The 22,906-nt window shown below is 37.4% G+C and overlaps 1 protein-coding gene across 2 annotated transcripts in view; it reads right to left on the minus strand.

Annotated features, from left to right (window-relative positions):
- Positions 1 to 22,906, minus strand: part of LOC111867931 (phosphatidate phosphatase LPIN1) — a 104,824-nt gene that overhangs the window by 34,528 nt on the left and 47,390 nt on the right. Inside the window, exons 4-9 of one of the 2 annotated variants that reach the window (XM_023858162.2) lie at positions 20,529 to 20,785; positions 16,457 to 16,534; positions 8,877 to 9,145; positions 6,495 to 6,716; positions 889 to 1,030; positions 282 to 522 (exon numbers count right to left, since the gene is read on the minus strand). In XM_023858162.2, the coding sequence (XP_023713930.1) occupies positions 282 to 522; positions 889 to 1,030; positions 6,495 to 6,716; positions 8,877 to 9,145; positions 16,457 to 16,534; positions 20,529 to 20,785 (1,209 nt within the window). The remainder of the gene's footprint in view (positions 1 to 281; positions 523 to 888; positions 1,031 to 6,494; positions 6,717 to 8,876; positions 9,146 to 16,456; positions 16,535 to 20,528; positions 20,786 to 22,906) is intronic. The other variant, XM_023858163.2, reaches the window with a different exon arrangement.

The following is a 22,906-nucleotide window of genomic DNA, read 5'->3' on the forward strand; positions in this document are numbered from 1 at the left end:
AGCCCATTGTGATAAGAGCCTCGCTGCTACTGTGAGAGTTTCACTGGGCTTCAGACAAATGGGCCTTTACAGGGCTGACAATAGCACTGTCATCACTAGCTCAGGCTAGACTGGTATGAAAGGAGTCTGCCAGTATCATTCAAATGAGCTCCCCACTCATCTGTAATACCCATTCTAAGAGCAATAAACATTTGTTGTTAGTTTTACATGGTTGTGTCTGCGAGAATTGACATCCGGCATTTAGTTGAAACAACTTATATATAAATAACATTTAAATGTACCTGTGGCAGAGGTCTATGATAAACAACCAATGACATGATGAGAGGGCAAGCTGCTCTCCAGCTGTAGTAGTTTCCGTTAAGTCTCACCACAAGATCTGGATTCTCAATCAACTTGGGGTTCTGGATCAGGTCATTGTAGGTTACAAGACCCTGAAGAAAACTGTCCTCTGTGGGGTTTGAGATGTTCCTGTCAGAAGATGTCAGGCCTCCACACAGAGACATTGAGATCTCACCATACGACCTACACATAACCACACACCATATGACCCACACATAGCCACATTATCGCAAGAGTCTTATATACTACAGAACTCCAGGCTCTTGCAATAGGTAGTGAAATTCAGATATGTAACAGATAATGCAAATGAATTGGTTAGGCTAACAATGTGTGCAACAGCTAAAATGCAGATATATTCACTTTTAAAAATAACCTGTTTGATTATAATTTTGTTCTTTCAGGGCCAGTCTCCGAACATCCTACACATGACAGCTTATACTGTAATTCAGCTTGCGATTATGCCACGTTGATGAAAAAAACAGAGAAGAAAAATATGAAAGCATCCACAAAATAATATAATCTTTCAACTATCATCTTAATAATGCATACTTTTTTTCAAAAACGGAATGTTTTGGTTCCTCAAAATCACTATCTGAGGATTTTGGCCCACCAATAGCCCCCTCCACACTGTGTGGTGACTGTGGAAGTGAAGTTCCATTCCCAGATTCTGCATCTTCGTCTCTTGCATCACCTAATGAAAGAAAAGTTAAGTTAAGTCTGGCTGCCAACCAATACTTTCATACACCGCACATATGGCTACTCTTTGTCTGAAATGTACAAACCCTGTATTCAGGGTATTTTAAGTTTAAACATGTTCATAAACCCTGACTCTGCCTGAACTACTATCGTGGCTATCTAGTCATATGAAGTATTAAATCATGCCTCATTTAACAGGTAAAATGACATAGTAAACTGAATGAACTCACTACATGGTGCAAAGCCTTCCTTGCAGGTGACAATTAGTGGGTCAAGAAATGAGACTGGTTGTATAGGAAAACCATATGATTATACTTGGTTTTACATTAACCCTTAATGACACAAAGTTGGGACAGTACAATATGATGAACGAAATATATGAAAGGTTGCTTAGTGACAAAAAGATATCATGTTTTTACAGCTTCTAATCCTATGCATGCATCACAAGAGTGGCCTATTACATAGCACAAGCCAAAACATATTTACAATTACTGTGTTTTTGGACATTATACAGCATCCTGTTTTTATTTAAATACATGTTTCACAGACTGGATTCTGTCTCTGTCTACAGGTGGAACCTACTCAGATTGGCCCAATCAACAGAGCTAGTCTCTATTGCTGGACATCAGCATCAATACAAGATAGGATATATAAACCAAGCACAGCATAAACCATCTGCAAGAGTTAAGACAAACATAAAAAAGCATAAAAACTCCACCCACATGAGGCCTAGTATCTATATCCATGTGTTTTTTAAATAAACACATGACAATGGATAATATTCACAAACACAATAACTGTATTGATATACCATCATCACAAACTTTTAGATCTAATCAAATTATTTTTCATACCCATCGAAAGCTGACTGCACATAATGCACAATTTCTGCTTTCTGCTTATTGAAGTGTGTGCTGTGTTTGCAGCCTATAAATCGAATGCTCTTTCAATATTCTGGCCAATGACAATATGGCAAAGGTGATGATTCACTTTCTACTAAATAGCCAGTGGGCACAATTTCTATTCTGCCCAAATAATGGGACAATAGTGAAGATAACCTCTATGATGGGGGTCAAGGCTTTAATCAGGCTGTAATCCAAGGTATGAAAAAAAAGTGCAAGATACTTGTAACTTTGGAAAATTCCAGTTACCAAAATATTTGATAATTCATTTTCAACTGCACAGATCACATGGGAAATCTGTAAATGAGAAACTGGAAAGGATGTAGATGAAAGTACACATAACTTGAAGAGTACTGTCTTTTGGAGTGTAACACTGTGTAGACCAGCAGAAGTTCACAGGAGAGTGCTCTACTTGCCACCAACTTCTGACTGTTTTTTGCTTGACTTACCCTCTGACCCTAAAAATGAAGGCAGTACATTTCTCTGAAGAACTGTGAATGTCTACTTGATCACACAGCTGTACATTCCAGAAAAATAATGCTCTTCACAATCACCACTGTGAGAACCTCAAATCCAGCATACCTATAGCCCTTTCCTCACATCATCCAAGCATCTTCATGCATAGATTGAGAAGAGGGGGGGGAAAAAAAAAAAAAAAACAAATGTCTACCAGTATAGTAACCCTTTGGGTTAAATTAAACTGAGGGCAGCCAAGCTCCTTGCTAATCACCACACCACAAGGTTCTGTCATATATTCACTAGTTCCACTAAACTCCAAGCTGTTGGTTACAAACCATGCAATACAAACATTTGTTTATAATGACATATTTTCCTGCTGGGATCTTTAAATAAAAAAGTTCATGCAAATGAAAATGTTAGATGGAAGCTGGTTACAGTGAAAATTTGCATAACTTACTGGAGAAAAACACAGATAACAAGCCACAGAATTCTATACAGACAAGCATCCACAACATAAAACATGCAAATTCTGAAGACAATCTGTTAATGGCTGCCTAATACATATACAGGGTGTCCCAGGAGGAATGAACCAAACTTCGGTAGGGTGTTCCTTATGTTAAAGTATGCCGATATAACCCAAAACACCTATGTCCAAAGTTGAACGGTTACGGAGATAATGGCCAGAGAAGTGTCAAACTTTGACCGGTGTTACACACTTGCTGACTACAAAATACATATTAAAACTGGCAGGAATATGTGGATTCTGTAATGTTAATAATGTATGTAACATCAAACTAACTTGTGAGTGACGTGAAGCCATAAAATTGAAGTAAGAAATACTCGCTCGCCATGTCATAATTGTCCTTAGGGTTTCCAAACACTACACATGACACATGACTGGTGAGCGATGATGTAATATGGCTGCGCTAAAACCCGACCACCTAACTGTAAACGTACGTACATCCACGGACAATCTCTTTTGGAATTTCATTTCCATTATCTCATGTGGATTATTATGGAACCACGTATGCACATTTCGTAAATTATTTACACCATCCAGGGTAAAAGACGCCTCAACACTGAATAAAATGACGCTTAACAGTTCGGGATGAGCTTTTTATCCAGTGGCACAAATCCATACGCTGTGCATGGTCGCCTGGTTCCAGATGTTGTACCATTTGATCATGGTAAGAATAACTCTTCATCATGTAAAGTTCGCCACACCTGAATATGTGATACACCGATGCGAGAGGCGAGTCTACGAGTGACAGACGCGGACTTCACTGAACAATATCAAGAATGTGCTCTCGTGTGTCTATCATTCGTACATCCTGCCTTTCAGAGTGCACAGAAACACTTGCAAGAGAACCAGTATCACGCAATGTCTGGTGAATTCGCGTAAATACACTTCGAGATGGAATCCTTCGATCGGGAAAACGCCTTTGGTATTCTTCAACAGCAGCACGTGCATTGCGACCGCAAAATCCACACACAAAATGCATATCACAATATTCCACATGTGAAAACACAAGAGGCATTTCAGCAACTCATCACACAACTAATTTACCACCCATTCACGACCCCGCCGCAACGTAATCTGTAGGCTCTGTACGTATCGCATAAGCTTACAGCTAGTGTGAATCAGACACTCAAGGACAAACAGATAACAGTCACAGCTGACAGGTATAGCGTGCGGACCTGCAAGAAGACCACACTTTTTTCGGGCCATTATCTCCGTAACCGTTCAACTTTGGACATAGGTGTTTTGGGTTATATCGGCATACTTTAACATAAGGAACACCCTCCCGAAGTTTGGTCCATTCCTCCTGTGACACCCTGTATATGGCCCCAAATATTTTAGATTTGTCATGTAAAACGTCTAATTCCATAACTTGCATATATAAACCATAAGATAATCTTCTAGACTAGCTGATAATTAAAAAAAATCTTTTATACAATATATCTTCATCCATCTTTATACGTAAAAATTAAATTTAAAATATAGATGTTTATATCTGCTTTTCCAGTACACTTACTCATGTTTAGTCAAACAACAAAACTCATTTGAAATGATTTCTGCTCTGTATGATCACACTTGAAACAGAATGAATGCATGCAATGCTTGAATTATTTTGATATTCCACGTAACTTACAAAATAATTCTAGTGAATACAAAATCCTGTAGAAATAGATTTGGTTTCCCATAATGAGCATACTGATTGATAATCTTAAAAAAGAAATAGAATCAGACTTGCTTTAGATCACTAATATTAAATGGAACAACCCAGTTATGTTGAAATATGCGTATGCACATGGGCACACAGGTTTGCTTGTACTTCACATATGTATACATAAATATAGTAAAAAAAGGTAGGTGCAAAGGTTGAGATGAAAGAAATAGTATGCACACAACAGGCTGTTTTAATAGGGACAAAATTACTGCCAAACATATGTGAACAAAAACTTCATAAAACAAATTCATAATGGGAATATCAGTACTATTTGAGACATTGCCCATTGTTCTAAGTACACAGTGTTATAGGGCTTGAATCTTTTCCCATCCTTAGGTGATTATCATCATACTAACAGATTAATTATTTTAAGATCCGTCATAACAACTGGAATCCTTCTCAGGACACTTTGAACACTAGGCTAATATATAGAATGACTGGGTTTTTGGACTTTTCCCATTATCTGGTATTCTAGAAAATAGAAAACATGACATTTCAGAAACAGGATCTGTTTCTATCCTCAGGTGGGGGGGAAGACACCTACTCAATAGGGCCCCTTAGAAAGAGCTAATCTCAATCAATCTTTGGAGCCCAACTGAGTAGGTGTCTTCCCCACCCTTCACCTAAGGATGGAAACACATACAGTTTCCGAAACGTTTTTTTATTTTCTAGAATACCAGATGATGGGAAAAGTCCAAGCAAAAATCCCAGTAATTCTGTGTGTTACACACCGTTGTCAGAACTCTTTAGAATCTATTAGGCTAATATTATAACCAAGCTACCCCAGTGGTCTAGCAATACACATCCTTGCCTAGAATTCAAAAGGTTCTTGGTTTGATCTGAACTATCATAATTAATCTTCAAATAACATATCTAATAGCATAATGAGGACCAGTCAGCTGTGGATGTGAAGAACAGCCAAGCCCTAAAACTCTGTGTATATCAAACACACCTAGACTAGACAATGTCCAACACAGTATTGATAAAACTGATGTTATGCAACTACTAATAATTATCAAGTTCAGTGAATTACTCACATGGAACATAGAGTAACAAGCTAGTGACTACCATATAGAAATTAGGATGAGACAGGTAAGCAGCACTTACCACAGAACCTATACATAAAGGTAGATATTGTATGCCAGTGGAGTATGCATATTTTGTAACTGTATTCTTTGCTATTTTGCATGCCATATTCAGCCTGTTGTTCATTTAGTGCAGATACAAATATATAGGTACAATGATAACTGCATTACAGACATTACACTGCACACAGCCTTACCTTTCATAAAACACTCACCATATTTAAAAAGTTTCAATTACATACTGTAGACCTTCATGAGATCTTTATTTTATATCATCTACTAATTTATTGTATAATAAACCATTTTTGTGAAATTTGCCAGGTTCGATTTGATCTTCAAATGCAAGGTACCTACACACAAAATATAAACTCATGCAGACTGAAATATGCAGAGTAAATTCAGATATCAAAACATTTGGATGGGCACATGAACATGAGCTTCCCATTATGCCTTTATTTCATGAAGTTTTTGTTCAAACTTGCTTGAAAACAAGTTCAATTCTTCATTAAGAGGATTTACGGAATGGACAAAATTTCTGTTGCATCAATCTTCCTCTGTCATTGTCTTTGCTGTTGTCGCTGTTACCAGTGCCGGTGGGTAGGTGAGAGAGTGAGTGAGTGAATGCAACTGAGTGAGAGAGAGAGTTTAAACACCATGAGATTGTTCCCCATAACATCAGTGTCTTAAAACCTGCTGCTAGAAGTGTGTGTGTGTGTTATGAGCCATTCTGCTCCCACACCACGCAGGGGGAAGGTATTATTATGAGGAGATGCAGCAGCTACCTGAAGCAAGACAGGTTGTACGCCCACCCTGACGATAAGAAGTAGGAAAGTAGAGAGCTGCAACTTCTGGATCCAGTTCATCTGCATTCAGATCTGACAGGTAGATGCCCTCTGATTCTGGATTGTGCCTGATGCGTTTGGTCTTCTTCATGAAGCTGAACATTCCGCTTAACATCGAGCGCTGAGCTTCAGCCTCTGCTGCTGCTGCTGCTGCTGCTGCTACTGCAAGGGAAACACGCCACCTTTCCAGAAAACAACCCCACCCATAAGCTTTAAACTAGAAACCAGCCAATTAAGCCATTAACCAGCTTGCACACATAACCAGCAATGCCACCAATATTTCAGAAAATTTTCACACAAAGCAAGTACTCATGCAAAAATGAAAATATTAGAAAAGTAGGTATTTACATTAACCTCTGTTGGGTTAACAGCAGAAAATAAATATCACAAAAAGTATATACTGTTAGTATAGAAAAGTCTGTAACTAACTTCATATACTAGGTAACTGTAATGATTCCAATAGTCTTATACATTACCTGTTGATAATGTATTAATAAATGTCCATTACCTAAAACCTAATTTCTTAATTCATAACTTTTCACTTTAACTTAGTAATTCCACATTGTAGAATCCTTCTTGAGAAGCTAATAGTCACTAACCAGATCAGAACGTTACTGTGTTCACAAGATCCAACCACTGGTCCTTGATCAGAGGGAGAAGAATACATCCGACACTCTCATAACCTATTTCTTTATGACTAATTTTAGCCATGTGACAGTAACTGTACTACAGATTTGAATTAATAATTGAATTTATTACACAGTGAATCACCTTATTTACAAACAAACAGTTCACAAGTATTTGCTATCATTTCATAATCTGTTACATCAGTCTCAGTTGTAGCTTCTGTCATCACAGACACATTGGTAGGTTTTGGGTTCTGATAACAGAGATTACTGTGTCAACTCACAGGCTCTCTATATATTGCTTTGTTGTTGTCTACCAATGAGCACACACTGCCTCCAACAGTTCCTCAACTTCTGTACATACTGTCATGTGTAAGAGTGACTCACAATGGGGTTTTGGATTGGAGATTGGATTTATTGACCACTATAACATACTCGTGACTACACTTAATTATAGCGCCATCACTAATCTCTACAATTCACAGTTCACTGTCTCACACACATACTAGTGTTTTCAGTGTTACACTCTCCTCTAGTCGTTTCCTCATAATGGCTTCTAACAGTGGAGATTCTTTAGCTTCCAAGTTCACACCACTGACAGCTGGCTCCCATCTCACAACAGAACTATGCTCAAAACTTTGTCTCGCTTTGTCTCCTTGGCATGGACCAACAGAAAACACAGCTCTTCTACTCTTGTGTGCATGTATCACTTTTAAGTGCCACGTTAAAATATTATCCCCCATCTAAAAGTTAAAAAATAAAAGTAAAGCTGTCCCTGTAATGGGCCGTGTCCCTGTATTGGGCCGTGAGAGGTTTAGGCTCCCACATCTTCTAGACAATGGGCTCATAGATGGCAGTAAGGCTATCAGCCTTACATATCAGCCACGCTTTACCACCAGGAAGATTCATGGCAATCATTTCTGTTAGAGGCTGAGTTGACCCCAGGGCCATAGTGCGGCTGGAAGGATTAGGTCAATTAAAAAAAATCCACCTCATTGGGACTTGAACCTGTGACCTTCCAGCTTGTAGTACAGTGCCTCAACCAACTATGCTACCGCATGCCCCATTATCCCCCATCTTTGCCTAAATATTCCAAATGACCTCTTCCATTCCAGTTATCCAGTCAAAATACTGCAATGTATATCTCATCTAATTCATGTCTGCTACATCCCTAATTCCATTATTGTAGCGATATTCGGCGAAGAACATACATTATGAAGCTCTTAATTCTGTTGTCTCCAGTGTCTCATTATTTACTCCATCGTAAGCCCAAATATTCTCTTCAGCAGCATGTTATCACTCACAATTACATAAAAATTACATCTTCAGTCAGTTTAGCCATTTAGTAATATCATTCAACTCCCTTCAGATGAAGGAATTCATTTCCTGCCCCTACATCCAGATCCCACTCAGCCTCCCATTAAATAGGAATAAGGGGCCCTTTCCCTGCAGGTAAAGTGGCTGGAGCATGAAACCAGACACTCACCTCCACTTAATGCAGAAGTCAGGAATGTGTGAAGCTTTACTTCCATTCCCCATACATCTTCAAGGTATGGTGCTTAAAAACAGGGACAAGTTTACCTTTCCCTTGAACCCTTTTACAACCACTGACTTCACAAAGATGAATATTAAAAGCAGACAACTTCAGTATAGTAAAACTTGTACAGTGAACAGTTTAATACATGAAAGTGCTCACCTTCCTGCTGCTTCTTGTTCCCTTCTTCATCACTGGAGACTGGCTCAGGATCGGCAAGCTCCATCTTGCTAAGAGAGGTCCGTGAACCCTGCGATGTGAGCAGAGGACGAGGAGGGGGTGAAGGAAGTTCACCCCACCTCCATGACTGTCCATGCAGAGCTGATTTCCCAGCCTCTTCCTCTTCTGTTGGGCCTACAGCTTTTGACTGACGATTAATTTCAAACTCTGTATCAGACTGCACAGGTGAGCTAGGCCGTGAGTCATGAGGGCTGTGAACATAAAGCATAACAACGTTGCATACTCATTGAACAACACTTCCTTTCAGTATCAGCTCACAAAGAGTGATACAGAATTGAAGTGTGGGTTATGTTACCAACTGGCTAGCAAACCCACTTTGTGGTACACAATACTCATTGAAAACTGATACCTACTTAAAAAGTAAAAGCTATCCCTGTAACAGGAAGTGAAGGCCTACTGGGGTTGTGAGACATCGAGGTTCCCATATTTTCTCTAGACAATGGGCTCACAGATGGAGGTAAGGTTGTCAGCCTTACGCACCAGCTGCCCTTTACCCCCCTCAAGAAGATTCCTGGTACTCATTTCTGTTAGAGGCTGAGTCGACCCAAGGGTCATAGTACGGCTGGAAGGATTAAGTAAATTGAAAAAGTCCACCTTATTGGGACTCGAACGCATGACCTTCCGGCTTGTAGCATAGTGCCTCAACCAACTATGCTACTACTTAACTGTTCCAAAAATTCTAAACCTTAATGGAAATTGATGGTTCATTACCGTATCCACAAAAGCAACAACTAAACTCTATCATAACCCAGTTGAATCCACGCCATAGTTTAACACTTAATTTCTTTAGTAACGGCTTTAATATCATCCTCCTATCTATGTCTTCCTCTTTCCCTAAGATTTTCAAGCCAAAATTTTGTTTTTCTTCCATGCACGCTACATGACATTCCCATCTCACTCTGAATCACCCAAAGAATATTAAACGATGAGTACAAACAATGACAATTCTCAATACTACATGCTCTTAACCTGGCCCTGCAAATAATTAATTAAGTACATAGTGATGGTGATAGGTTTTAATTGAAAAGTTGTCAGCTATTCGGTTCATTCAGGAATTTCCTTCTATGGGTCCAGGGAATTTATCACCACATTCACCAGAAGCCCACCGTTCATCACAATGTTTCCAGTAAGCATCTTAAAATCCAATTTCTTGAAGATCCTTTTAGCACAGTCATACATTACATTCAAAGTGTTTACATCTGATAATTCAGAAATGTTAATACTTACAGCATTAAGTCCATGTTGCCCTGAATTAAGTATATTTATTAATCAGTTCACCTCTATTCTCATGTATTCTACCTTAATGGAGTGTCACTTAAAATCTAAAATACAGGTAAGACTTCTTTCAATAGCTTCTTCACCAACAATGATATTATAAAATACCATAACCCAAGTTTAGAACCCCCAATCAGGTCACTCAGGTGATAATCCTTTGCACTTCTATTTGGGAGTTCAAAACTCAGATGTGTTACTGGCTATCTTCACAGATTTTTCATTGTTGCACTCAGTCTCTCGAGACAAATGTCATGAAAGTACCGGGAAGGTGACACAGCAGTTGGAACAGGATCATAAAACAACTTAATGACCAGCTTCTTACACTTAAAGTGACACCTCCATGAAAGATTCTACTGAAATTTTGTTGATGATCTAAATTTTTATTAAATTTCTTTGGAACAAAACTTTTATATTTTCTGTGACAGATGGCACAGACTCTCAATCCCATCTCCAGAATAGGAGTGTCAGTCAAAACTGACAAACACGTTGGGTGCAGGATATCAGTATAATCAGCACTGGCACTCTTATGTCTTTCTTTCTTTTCTGTTGATTTAACTGATTCTGGAATGACAATGGTTAACAAATGAGAAAGTTTCATGGTACCATATGATGTACCTACAGCAGTGTGCTATTCTTCCTTCACTTCCTTTTTAGACTTCCTCTGACAGGAACATACATACATATTTAAATTATCTTTCTTGTTTGCATCCTGTTGTGTGTCAATGATTGGCTATTTTTTACTATTATACTGACAGCCAGAATACCACAAATATTTAAATTATTAAACTTAAACTTAAATTTCATAAAATATTTTACCTACACTTGTAATGTATGAACAAAGAACCTCCATGAGAAGCAATAAACAGTAGAATTATAGATGCTTCTCTTCTCTCAGAAAATAAAATATGTTTCGTAGAGGTAAACACAAAACTGCTTTACTTTAACACTTTAACATCCAAGAAAGTCAGCGGTTGGATGTAAAGTTCTTCCTCTTTATATACTTCATAATGAAGTAAAAAGCATTTGTCGGTATACACACATAACCATCAGTCAACCCAAAGGGATTCTGATCAGTTTTCATATCAGAATTGGCAAAATTCAAAACCTTGAATTTCTGAATCTCTGAACATGTGTGTTACCTGAGCCTGCTGCTTTCACCTCATTAAATAACACACATACATATACTACTACAGTCAATAAGGTCGTGGAATGGCCACAAAGTGTCGTATGGGAATTTACTGCCAATATGTTTCAGCAATGTTTTCGACAGCTATATCAACGTTGGCAGACTTGCATAGCGGCCAACAGCAACTATTTTGAGGGCCAATGTGGATCTGCGTAAGTGTATGTGAATACCTTGTAATATGATGTGATAAAACCACATTCCACGAACTTAATGACTCTACCACGTACATCGACATACACAGTCTTATTAACACAGTGGACCTGGTGAGCTAGAGATAAGATGATAATGTTCCAAGCAGAGGTCTTGGGTTTGAGAGCAGCCAGCTCCAGCATGAATTCTTCTGCATGTCTTCCCCTTCCTTCACCTCCAACAGTTTTCAATCTGGTGCATATGTATACACACAAAAGCTTATTTACCTAGATCTTTATAGCTGATCTTTTATGTAATAACATTATGTAACCTGGTAGGCACATATCACCACTTCAGAGAAACAGACTTCCTTTGTGTGTTTTTTTCATCTGAGTCCCACATACCAACAAAATAAGGAAATTTATATTCTACTAATGGGGGCACGTGGTAGCGTAGTTGGTTGAGGCACTCTGCAACTAGCCGGAAGGTCATGGGATCGCATCCCAATGAGGTAGATTTTTCAATTTACCTAATCCTTCCAGCCGCAATATGGCCCTGGGGTTGACTCAGCCTCTAACAGAAATGAGTACCAGGAATATTCTTGGGGGTAAAGGGCGGCCGGCACATAAGGCTGACGACCTTACTGCCATCTACGAGTTGACTGTCTGGAAAATGTGGGAACCTCAACATCTCACAACCCTATGGGCCTCCACAGCCTGTTACAGGGATACCTTTACTTTTTTTACTTTTATTCTACTATGGTGATAATAACAATTTCCATGTCATATAAGAGCAAAAATGTTTCAAAGTTTACCGACGGACATAAATGCAGGACATAAAACTCCTTTAAAAAACCACTTGCAATACTATCACGATGCTCATGCTATTTCATGCCCACTTAATATGAAATAAGACTCTAACACCCATTAGCTACATCAGAGGCAGTGACACCAGACATTCAATAACACAGGGGCACATAAGATGACATATCCAAGAGAAGAATAATTACACATCAAGTTAGGATATTTAAATTCAACAATCTTATCACATGATCATACATGCTATCTTACATTTACTGCCTTACTGCAACTTTTAACTTACTTCTAAGAAGCACTTGCGAATATTTTGTAGTCTCACATTTCCAAGCATGAGATTGTAAAATATCCCATGATCAATAGTTTAAACACATAACAATATATCACATATAACACATATCTCAAAATTATATGACAGCAATTCCTGAAAACCTAACAGAATTATAAATTATTAAATTACAAGTTCAGAATACCATGGCCAGCAAAAGTCTAAATGCTGTCAAAGGTGAAAAGCAATCCTGCCCCCCACCCCAACCAATTAAAAATAGATAAACTATCTCAAAGCTTCATCACAATTAATAACACAAAATGTTCAGACACTAAGATGAGAACTGTCATTGGTGTTGCAACTCCTAAAACGAATTTGTTCACATTGCTGCAAAACATGTTTGGATGACTGCCACATTATGAATTGAGAAGCAACAGAAATGACTTTTGCATAATGGAAAAATTGGGCTCTGAATGTGCCACTCCAAAAATCATACCACACCAGGCAACTGCTTTGTACCCCTGTGTTGTCACATTAGCCATGCACAGTGTTCACTTTACAGGCTAAAAATACTGAGGTTGGTATCAGCAAAAATGTTTTACCTAAACATGAATGAAATATTAGGTTTTAATGTTTGACAATACAACTTTGAAGAGAATGAAAACAGCATGCTACCAGTAAAAGACGGGAATAGTCATGTCAGAATATTGAAGAAAATACCAGTGTTTGAGCAGAAGTATGATATATTCCTCCACTCTTCAGTCACTCTAAAATCAATAATACTTTCAAAACTGATTTGGTTCTGGCTTAGTGTGCTCTTGCTTGTTTTTGTCTGGTCAATGTTTTTAGCCCTGATATTCCACACTGAACCCCCTTGCAAGAGGATTTACCGTCACATTTATCAGGCCCTCTGTAAAAACATATCCTATGGAAATGCACATAAATCTACATATTAACCAACATTTGTTTTGTCTGTACAGTTGGATACTTTTCCTATGCATACTGATTTTAAAAAGCAGCCCTGTGTTGTTGTAACATCTATTTTGAGTACTACGGAGTATAGAACAGTAGTCGAGAACTGTGTCGAGTTTTGTAGATGGCAGTTGAAGGTCGCTGGTAAGAAATGGAAAGAGAGGAATGAGATGCTGCCAAGATGACTTCATGTGTGAGTTGAAGTTGCAGTGAGACTGTGATAAACCCACTGCCAGGATACAGCTCGTGAAGACTTAGGACCCTAGTGCCTGTATAACAGTGAACTGGAAAGTGTGCAGAATAGTGATAGCACTGTGCTGCCTGTAGTCCAGAACTGTGTGAATGTATAAGGTGGAATAAATCCAATCCAAATCCCATCTTATAAGTCATCTCTACACATGACAAGTCCTATTTACCTACCTAAATTGTGATTAAAAAAAAAGACTCCGTGGTCTGTAGTCCGAAAGCAAACTACACTGAGTGACCGCTGCTTGTTGGCGAAGTTAGTGCCAACTTTAGCAGATACAGGGTGTCACGTGGTCAGCGCAACAGATCCCCATGGGCGTTAATCTCGGTTTTCTGTGATTCGCCATACCAAAAAATGTAAAAAGTTACTTTACTTGTACTATACACATCCTTCATTTGCTAAACTGTTTCAAGCCATCTAAAGTACCTCAAGACAATGATTTTTATCACTGGAAATCAGATCTTAAAAAACACGTTTTAAGACTTAGTAAGTGAGGCTGAGGGCCTGTATCTCAATAATAAGAAAAATAAAATGTTTTATACATATAGCTGGGACACCTGTGAAGTTGATGTCCACATAAAAGTAAACAGTAAAAACGCAATTTCAAAACTCATATTATGTCTATCTTCTAGAAGTACTGTCACCTGCTTCCTTATCTCTGTACTTACACATTTAAACCACTTCTATTTTACTCTGCCTACAATTCCACAGCTAAAATAAGAAAACAGTTGGAATGGTAATGTCAACATAGTGACATGAATTTCTTAAAAAAAAAAAGAGAAAACTGAAATAAAGTCTTTCAGTACAATTACTATTCTGATTGTCTTCTCACACACCACACAGAAGGATCAACTATATCCAGGTGAACAAGCCAACATATTCTTTGAGACCTACCCATGTAAAACACAGTTCAGTAATTTAATCCATAGCACAAGTACAATGTGCTTCATATTCAAGAGATTATACACCTATCACACAAGCCATTGTGGTTGTGTGAACAAGGTTCTCTTTAGCTGACCAAAAAGTTCTGGAGCCATAACTTCATACAAACCACAAGATCATACTATTAATTTATAATTTATAAACATGTTTCCAAATACCTTCGTAGGACATTAAATTATGTGATAACATAAAAACAATTCAAATCCAAAATACAAGAAAATATCCTATAAAGGAAGTGAAGACTTCAATAGCATACTGCTAGATTGCCATATTCTGCAAGTGCCTTAAGCTGTTACTGCATTCATTTCATTATGCATATTTTAAGTTCACTGGTTACAGTAAGGAGTCTCTAAATTCAAATTTCCATTAACTGTTCATTCTGAATTCAATACGAAATCTGCCATGAAATAATCATGAAACACTTGGCATTCAACTGTAAAAGTATCTGTCATTCAATTTAATATTTCATGCATTAAACTCCAAACTTAGAAGTTGTCAAATTGTTCAAGATCATGAAACATGAAATATTTCAGTATGTTCACTAAAGGATTATTCAGAGCACTGAGGCATAACCTTCAGTATAACTGATATTCACGATAATGCTTAGTACACCAAAATATTATATAAACTTGTCATATCTGGTTGCAGAAAAGGACGTATGTCTGAAACCGAGTAAATGAATTTGGCACATGTGAAATTATAACTACAAAAGCATATTACCTGATTGTACATACTCAAAATATTTATATAAATCAAGTAAAAATTCTGCAACAAATTCCTAAAAGAATAAAGTTAAATTTCCACATATTTTTCTTGTATCGTACATGAAACATAGCAACTATCATTCAGTTAATTTTCTGTGGCCTAAGTAGCAAACATCACCCAAATGGGTGCACATCATGCAGCTGTCATAGAATGGCAAAGGAACTGTATAGTACATGAACAAACATGGGATAGAAGACAAGAACAAAACAAATGCTTTTGGATGATGATGCAGTATCTTATTAGTGAAGGACATCCATCATATGACTATGACAGCTTTTTTATTTTTGCTTATAGTCATTACATGCATTCCTACTTATCACTTTCAAGTATACATAGTTTAAAGGACATCCATTATATAGATACCTTACAGGCATTACATGCATTCCTACCTATTACTTTCAAGTACATAGTTTATACTAAACATCTCATTCCTACCAACTACATGCCTGGAAATACTGTATCGTTTTTTGTGTTGTATGAGTTTTCCGTTTGAACATGTCAATCTGAGTGAGATTTGCAAATGTTAGAACACAGTAACATATAGATCAGGACATCCTGCAATATAAAAATGGAATATTATGATAATATTTATACTGTAAAGCTGATTTTAATTTAACATTTAAATTGTTATATCGGTGCAGAAATTACGAAAACACCTCAATTAAACTGACAGCATGTATAATAAATCATCTATTACAGAACCCTGTTCTGGTATACAAAATAAAAAATGAACCTGTCTCACTGAAATCAAATAAAAGCCATTCAAACTGTCAGTCAATAAAATTACACCACTTGAAAAACGTCACCGGTGAAATCTACATGCATAAGAAACAACAGCATTAATAGAAAAAGTGTAATTATTAACAGCAAAATAAAAAAAAAGTATGAAATAATGTTATTTACAAGTGTCCATGAGTTGTTAGCACTTCGAACGTGGCATCAGAGAGGGCGGTAGGAATCCTGCGACCTTCAATACCACGACTGGCAGAAACAACCAAAAGCTCAGGTTAGGTTTACCCCCACATCCAAGCTTCAAAAGGCTCTGCACTAGTGTAAGAATGGACTGTGATTTACGTATTTTAATTTGCATTATCATACTGATTTAGAATGTAGATATTTGCTACCTACATTAAGCAAGTGGCTTATATGACTTCTACAACACAGAAATCTGGTAGTGAGGCAAGAACACAATAACCTTCACAAGACTTGCAATAATTTACTCCACTTGTTATATATTCATATCTGTAACTGAACTTCAACTTTCTTTCATGACACGGTATGAACCCCATTAACCCAACACTGGTAACTGATAATTATCAAAAGTTTAAGATATTTCATAAAATCATTTACTTCAAACATTAAACTCACACTTATTGGCGATACAGAAGAAAATCAGCTTCTTATGTATCATTCTGTGATTATTATTATAAAATATTTGTTATTAGTTTTCACTCCATTGGACCAAACATGCAACATCTGTAAAGTTGTCCCTGTGCTTAACACTTTTGCACTCAGCCTATTTTCCCAGAACCTGGCCTAAACCACTCTGGTCAATTTGGCTCAATTTACAAGTCTCACCTAAAAAATTCACCAAAAATACAATTTTGGTCAAAGATTCATTTCATTCATCAGTAATCTGTCAGACATCAGGTCCACAGTCTCTTCCAAAACAGTTCCTCCACTTAATGCGATCTCAAGCTTTCTCCTTATTCACACTTATTCACTATAAACAGCAGATTTAAACAAAAATAGCCTACAAGTACTAACACTATAAATAATTTGAAAAAAAAAATAAGACTGAAAGAATTAAATATATAAATTTAAAATTTACATAATTTTGGCAAGAAACAACATTTATTTTGTCTTCTTATCTTGCCATCAAGACTGTAAGAAAGAGGGTATTTTTCTGTAAATTTTGATATAAGTTTTATGCATGAAGAGCTTTCTGGTCCAGAACTACATCACATTATGTACCTTTTGCAGTTAGCATATGTGTTTAAAGAAGCATTCTCCATGCAGTCCCTTGTTGCATTTGGTGCATACTGTTCTAGCTCTCTACCTCCTTTCCTTTGTGTTGCAATGACTCTTTCTTTTCAGAGAGTTTTCTGAGTCCTTGTGGTCTCCGAGGATCATCTACTCCAGCATTGTCCTTCAATTATGGACAGGGTGTAGCTGTACCTGGATTTCAATTTTCCACGCCCCCTGTAGCTATTCAGCACCATCCTGGCTATGATGTTGAAAGCTACATTTTTTCAATAATGCACTGTCTGCCTTTCATCCAACTAAGTGTACAGCACCGTGTCTGAAGAGTCAATGCTGCCCATAAACCTGTTGTCGGATATGATGATTTTTGGCTTTGTTTGTGGACTGCCACCATGTCTTCCCCGTACTTTCTCTTCTTGGGCTGTGGCATGAGTGGAGAGAAGAGTGACAGAATTTTTGTGATTTCTTCTTGTGGAAAACATATGAGAAGGGGACCAGATCTGCAATATATTTTTTGTCCAATTGCAAATTTGTTCTTGAAATGCTGGGGTAAAACTTCTGTATTCCTCTGAATATTTCCATTGATGAAGGTGCTTAGCTGATGGAGATGTCGACAAGTGGAACAGACATAAAATAGCTGTCAATAAATACATGGTACCCTTTATTGAGGTACTCTCCGATAACAAGCAGTGTTCTCATGACAGTGTATCCCAGGCCATTTTTTTATGTTGTCCTTGTCTTCCCGAGACCTGGGCCCACTGTATGTGGGGGGAAAAAAAAAAAAANAAAAAAAACAGGCAGTAATTGGCCACAAGAGTCATGCAACATCCAAAATTTGACTTCACAATGCCAGTGGTGGTGGTTGGGCAAATTTGTTTTTGATACCTACCAGGCTTTCAATGACACTAATTTCTTGATGAGGGGTGTAGTGATACCTGAATACCCTGTCTGCATGGTTCAAAAGTCGTTAGTACCTTGCACAGGGATCACACTCTGGTTTTCAAGGACCTGACAATCCTTCACCGTTGATGAGGTGGAAGAAGTGCAGAAAGTGGGAAAAGCTATTCATGGTAAACATTTTCCTAGACCATGGGGTGGCCTGGGAACATAGAGTGGACCAATATGATGCTATGGCTGATGATGGCCATATTTAGAATACAGGCCTGGAATCCTTTCATCTCATACATGGTAATTCTGGTTCAGTTCTTTAGCAGAGTGGGAACATTACCCACTTTACTGCTAATCACCTGCTGCACACATCTGTTGGATTCTGTCACCGAGGGTAAGGATAAAGTCTGTGAAGAAGAGATGAAAGGAAACAATGGGAGGAGAGTCAGGAGAAGGAACATTTTTAGGTCCAGACAGTTCCTGGAATTGGAAAGGAAGAGGCAGAGGTTGCTCAGGTAATAGAATTTCCCTGTAGTCATCATCATCCATGCCATCCTCTTTGCTGTTGTGACATGTGGGTCTCCTCCTTTTCCTTCTCCTTCTCCTCCTCCTCCTCCTCCTCCTCTTGTATCATCAGTGTTACTTTCCAGAATAAAGTCACTATCACCATCAACTGTATCTAAATATTCCAACATGTCAGAGTCAACTAACTCAGAGCTTTGACCAGTCACGGTCTAGTTAAAATCGTAAAATAATTAAATATGTATATACTATACACTCTGATAAATATAATGAAAATATGATAAATAATATATGACCTTTGAGCCATTTATGTAAATAAAAGTGCATGATTTAGATGGAGCCGATAGATTAGCCACCTGAGTGTTCTGGCCATTACTTGATGTGCCGACAGATTGGCGTGCTGAGTATATAAGGGTTAATTAGTTCACACTATAAGAGAATTTAAATGAAAAACAAGGAGCCTTCTTTTAAAAACTTGTAAATTTGTGTTTATATATATACATGTACATATCAGACAGAAGTGTTTTTTCCAACACATGGACTGGAAGAATTACTACCATGGCTCAGAAAATCTGTAACAAATTCTCTCTTCAAAAGCTACAACTGCAAAGAGAGAATCTCCCTCTGTATCTCACTGAGCAATGTCAATAAGAGAACAAGTAAAATTAACAAACAGGAAGATCTGTGAGGAAGTGAGGAGATATAAAAGTGAAGTTCCACACATTCTTAACTTCGAGAATAGATAGAGGTAAGTGGCTGACTCGACATAGCAGTTACTTTAACCCAGAAAAACAATCCCAACTTCCATGCCAGGAATCAAAATGCATTCATCCAGCCTCATTTTTTCAAGCCTATGTGTCTATAAGGCTGCCTACCCCCAGTAACTTCAGAACTGATTTTACTTGAACTTTGTATAAATATCATGCCATGGTACCAAGAAATTTTCACAGAAGATTATGGTATGAAGTATTTTCAAGTTCATTTGTTTCAAGCAAACTTTGTAGTGTACTAACCTGTTTGAGTTATTTATAAACAGTGTATTACAGATTTATGTACATGAAATTCCAAACACAGGATATTTTAGTGCAGGTATACAAGTTTCTCTATACAGCCTGCCCCATAAGGATTGTGTTGTGAAGGTCAAAATATGATATCTTTGTGGGACCACGAACCTAGGAACATTATATGTAAGTAACCACCAAGAACGACAAAATGGTTTCTGAAATTGAAGGACAGATTTTTCTGCACAGGCACACTAGTAATACTTAATTTTTAAAATAAATTACTGCTTTAATACAGATACTATGTATGTCAAAATTGTAAGACATACCCTCAACGTTTTCAAGGTCATCAACTGATAAATAAATATATAAATAAGAGCACATACAGAATTTCTGGGTATGTTTAAGATCCACCTCCATACAAAATTCTCACACCTAGCTCAAATCGTTCAGCAGTTATCATTATCAAACTGATTTGCTAATTACAGATTTCATACAGACACCATTCTGTAGCTTTACATTCTACAATCTACAGACCTAATATTTTAAAAACGACTAAGTCATACACTAAGCCAACTCACCCACAGCCAGGAGTAGCCTCTGTGTCACTGAAGAAGTGAAAGTCAATCTCAGTGGAAGCATGCTGTATCCTGGCCAGCTCACAATCTGTGTCCAATGGTACACTGGTCTCATCACCCAAGACTGTGCTTGCAACCACGGAAGTTCCAAAAGTGACTGCCAATGGGGTCTTTGAACAGGATTCACAGTCTACAGTAGAAGTGCATACAGGGCCTTCTGGGTCACTGATGATGACGAACCTACAGTGACTGCATGGTTGCTGACACATAAAACAAGAGAATTTCACATGTAGCAAACAATAATACCATCAAAACATGAATGGGAAAGGAAGAGTTTTGTGTACTTAATTGCGCTAAGTCAATGCAGTAGAGCCTTCCTTTCACAAGTCTGCCACTGATCCATAATCTGAGCCAGACAAATCCAGTCTCCTCTTCCTTTCTTTAAAATCCACTTTAATATTATTATTATTACCACCAACATCTTGATTCCAAACAGTATCTTCATTCAGGTTATCTGAACAAAATTCCATATGCATTCTCAACTCTCAGCCGTGCTACATGTTCCAATCATCCTCCCTCATTTGATCACCCTAATAATATTTGATGAAAAGTACAAATTATGAAGCGCCTCATCATGAAATTTTCTCCGCCACCTGTACCTTCCTTTCTTTTAGGTCCAAATGTTCTCCTCAATACCCTGTTCTAAAACAATCAATTCATGTTCTTCCCTTAACGTGAGAGACCAAGTTTCATACCACCCATAAAGATTTTTGTCTTCTAGGTAGAAAGTAAACATACAAGAGGATAGATTATGTCAGTCTGCCTGTCAGTGTCTCAGCTCTGAAATTTTTTTACAGAATTTTGACAAACTTTGTTCACCCTGGAAAATCTGTTGTCACATTTTGTACCAGGACACTATAACCTCTACTTTATTTCAAGATGCAAAGAAGTTTCATCAGTTTTCTCAAAACGACTCATCATATAAAAAAATTTTGCCATAAAATATCACAAAATCAGTCTCATTATAATCTTTTATTTCTGATATTTTTAAATGTCGTGAATATTTAATGAAATTTGAGGAAAATAATTTCAGACCCATATTTACATGTTCAATAAATGGAGTGATGCCAGTTATGCACTGCAAACTGTAAGGAATAGAATTAAGTATTATCTTGTTCTGTTACAGAAAAATACTGCAGTTTTAATCATGTAATACCCTAGAATCAATTTATTATCACAGCCACCACATCAATTATGGACTAAAACCAAAGAAAAATCTCTTGTTTCAACCAGTCATGGGAGAATTACGACTGTAGTACAAATGAAGTAATTTCAACTCATATCAACCTACTTTAATACAAGAAAAGAGAAAATGAGCAAGAGCTTCAAATTGTATACCCTTCATCAAATATTATTATGACAGACTGTAAAGCATGAGATACCGCATACCTGAGGGAAATGATAAATGCATATAACACTTTAGTAAAAAAAAAAAACAATGAGGGAGATCACTTTGGAGCCAATGTCATAGATGAGAGGACAGTATCAAAACAGATATTAAAGAACCAGGGTAAGTATGTGGATTGGATTCAAGTGGTACAAGAAGATAGGATACAGCAGTGGGCTGCTGTGAATATTGTAACAAGCCTTCAGGTTCCATAAAAGACAGGAAATTTCTTGGTCAGCTGAGTAAGTATTGGCTTCTCAAGCATTATGCTCAATGGAACTGTTATGATTGTGTCCAACAGTGGGCTCCGGTATTAGATATGCTGAGCCTTTTGGGCTTGGCTATAAGTGTTGAATAGCTGGTTAGTTAGCTCAGATTTTCACAATGATGAAAATTTATATTGTCTTCTAGGTTATGACACCTAGTAGTTCCTCTGAAATATTGGTGGCCATCTACAAGGTATATTAAGTGTCGTAAGTCAGAAAACCACAATCTTAAAATAAAAGTTAAATGTCTAATTACTGGTATTTAGTTGCACAAGGCAATTCATTTGGCAACACTGCTGCATTTAAACTTGCCTTCTGGATACATGACCTTGTACCAGCCACTTCCTGTGTCAGTTCCATGTAAACAATCTCTAGCAAAGATGATCTACTCACGGGTGTAACAATGCTTATTCAGTGCTGAAGATGATTTTAATAGATAATATGTTATACTCCTGTCAACACAAAATACTTCCAGGGGTGGAGTTTGCTGTCTAGGTAAAGAGGTCCAAGTGCTGGAAATAGTATTGTGTTGACAGTAATACAATAAATATTATCCATAGTGTTTATGTAACAGGATTCAACAAAATATGTGTATGAGGAAAGATTTTAATAATTCTTCTCTATTCATTTCATAACATTCCTCAGCAACCAAGATTATGTAGTGCCAG

This window comes from Cryptotermes secundus, unplaced genomic scaffold (assembly GCF_002891405.2).
Source record: "Cryptotermes secundus unplaced genomic scaffold, Csec_1.0 scaffold267, whole genome shotgun sequence".
Classification (NCBI taxonomy): Eukaryota; Metazoa; Arthropoda; class Insecta; order Blattodea; family Kalotermitidae; genus Cryptotermes; species Cryptotermes secundus.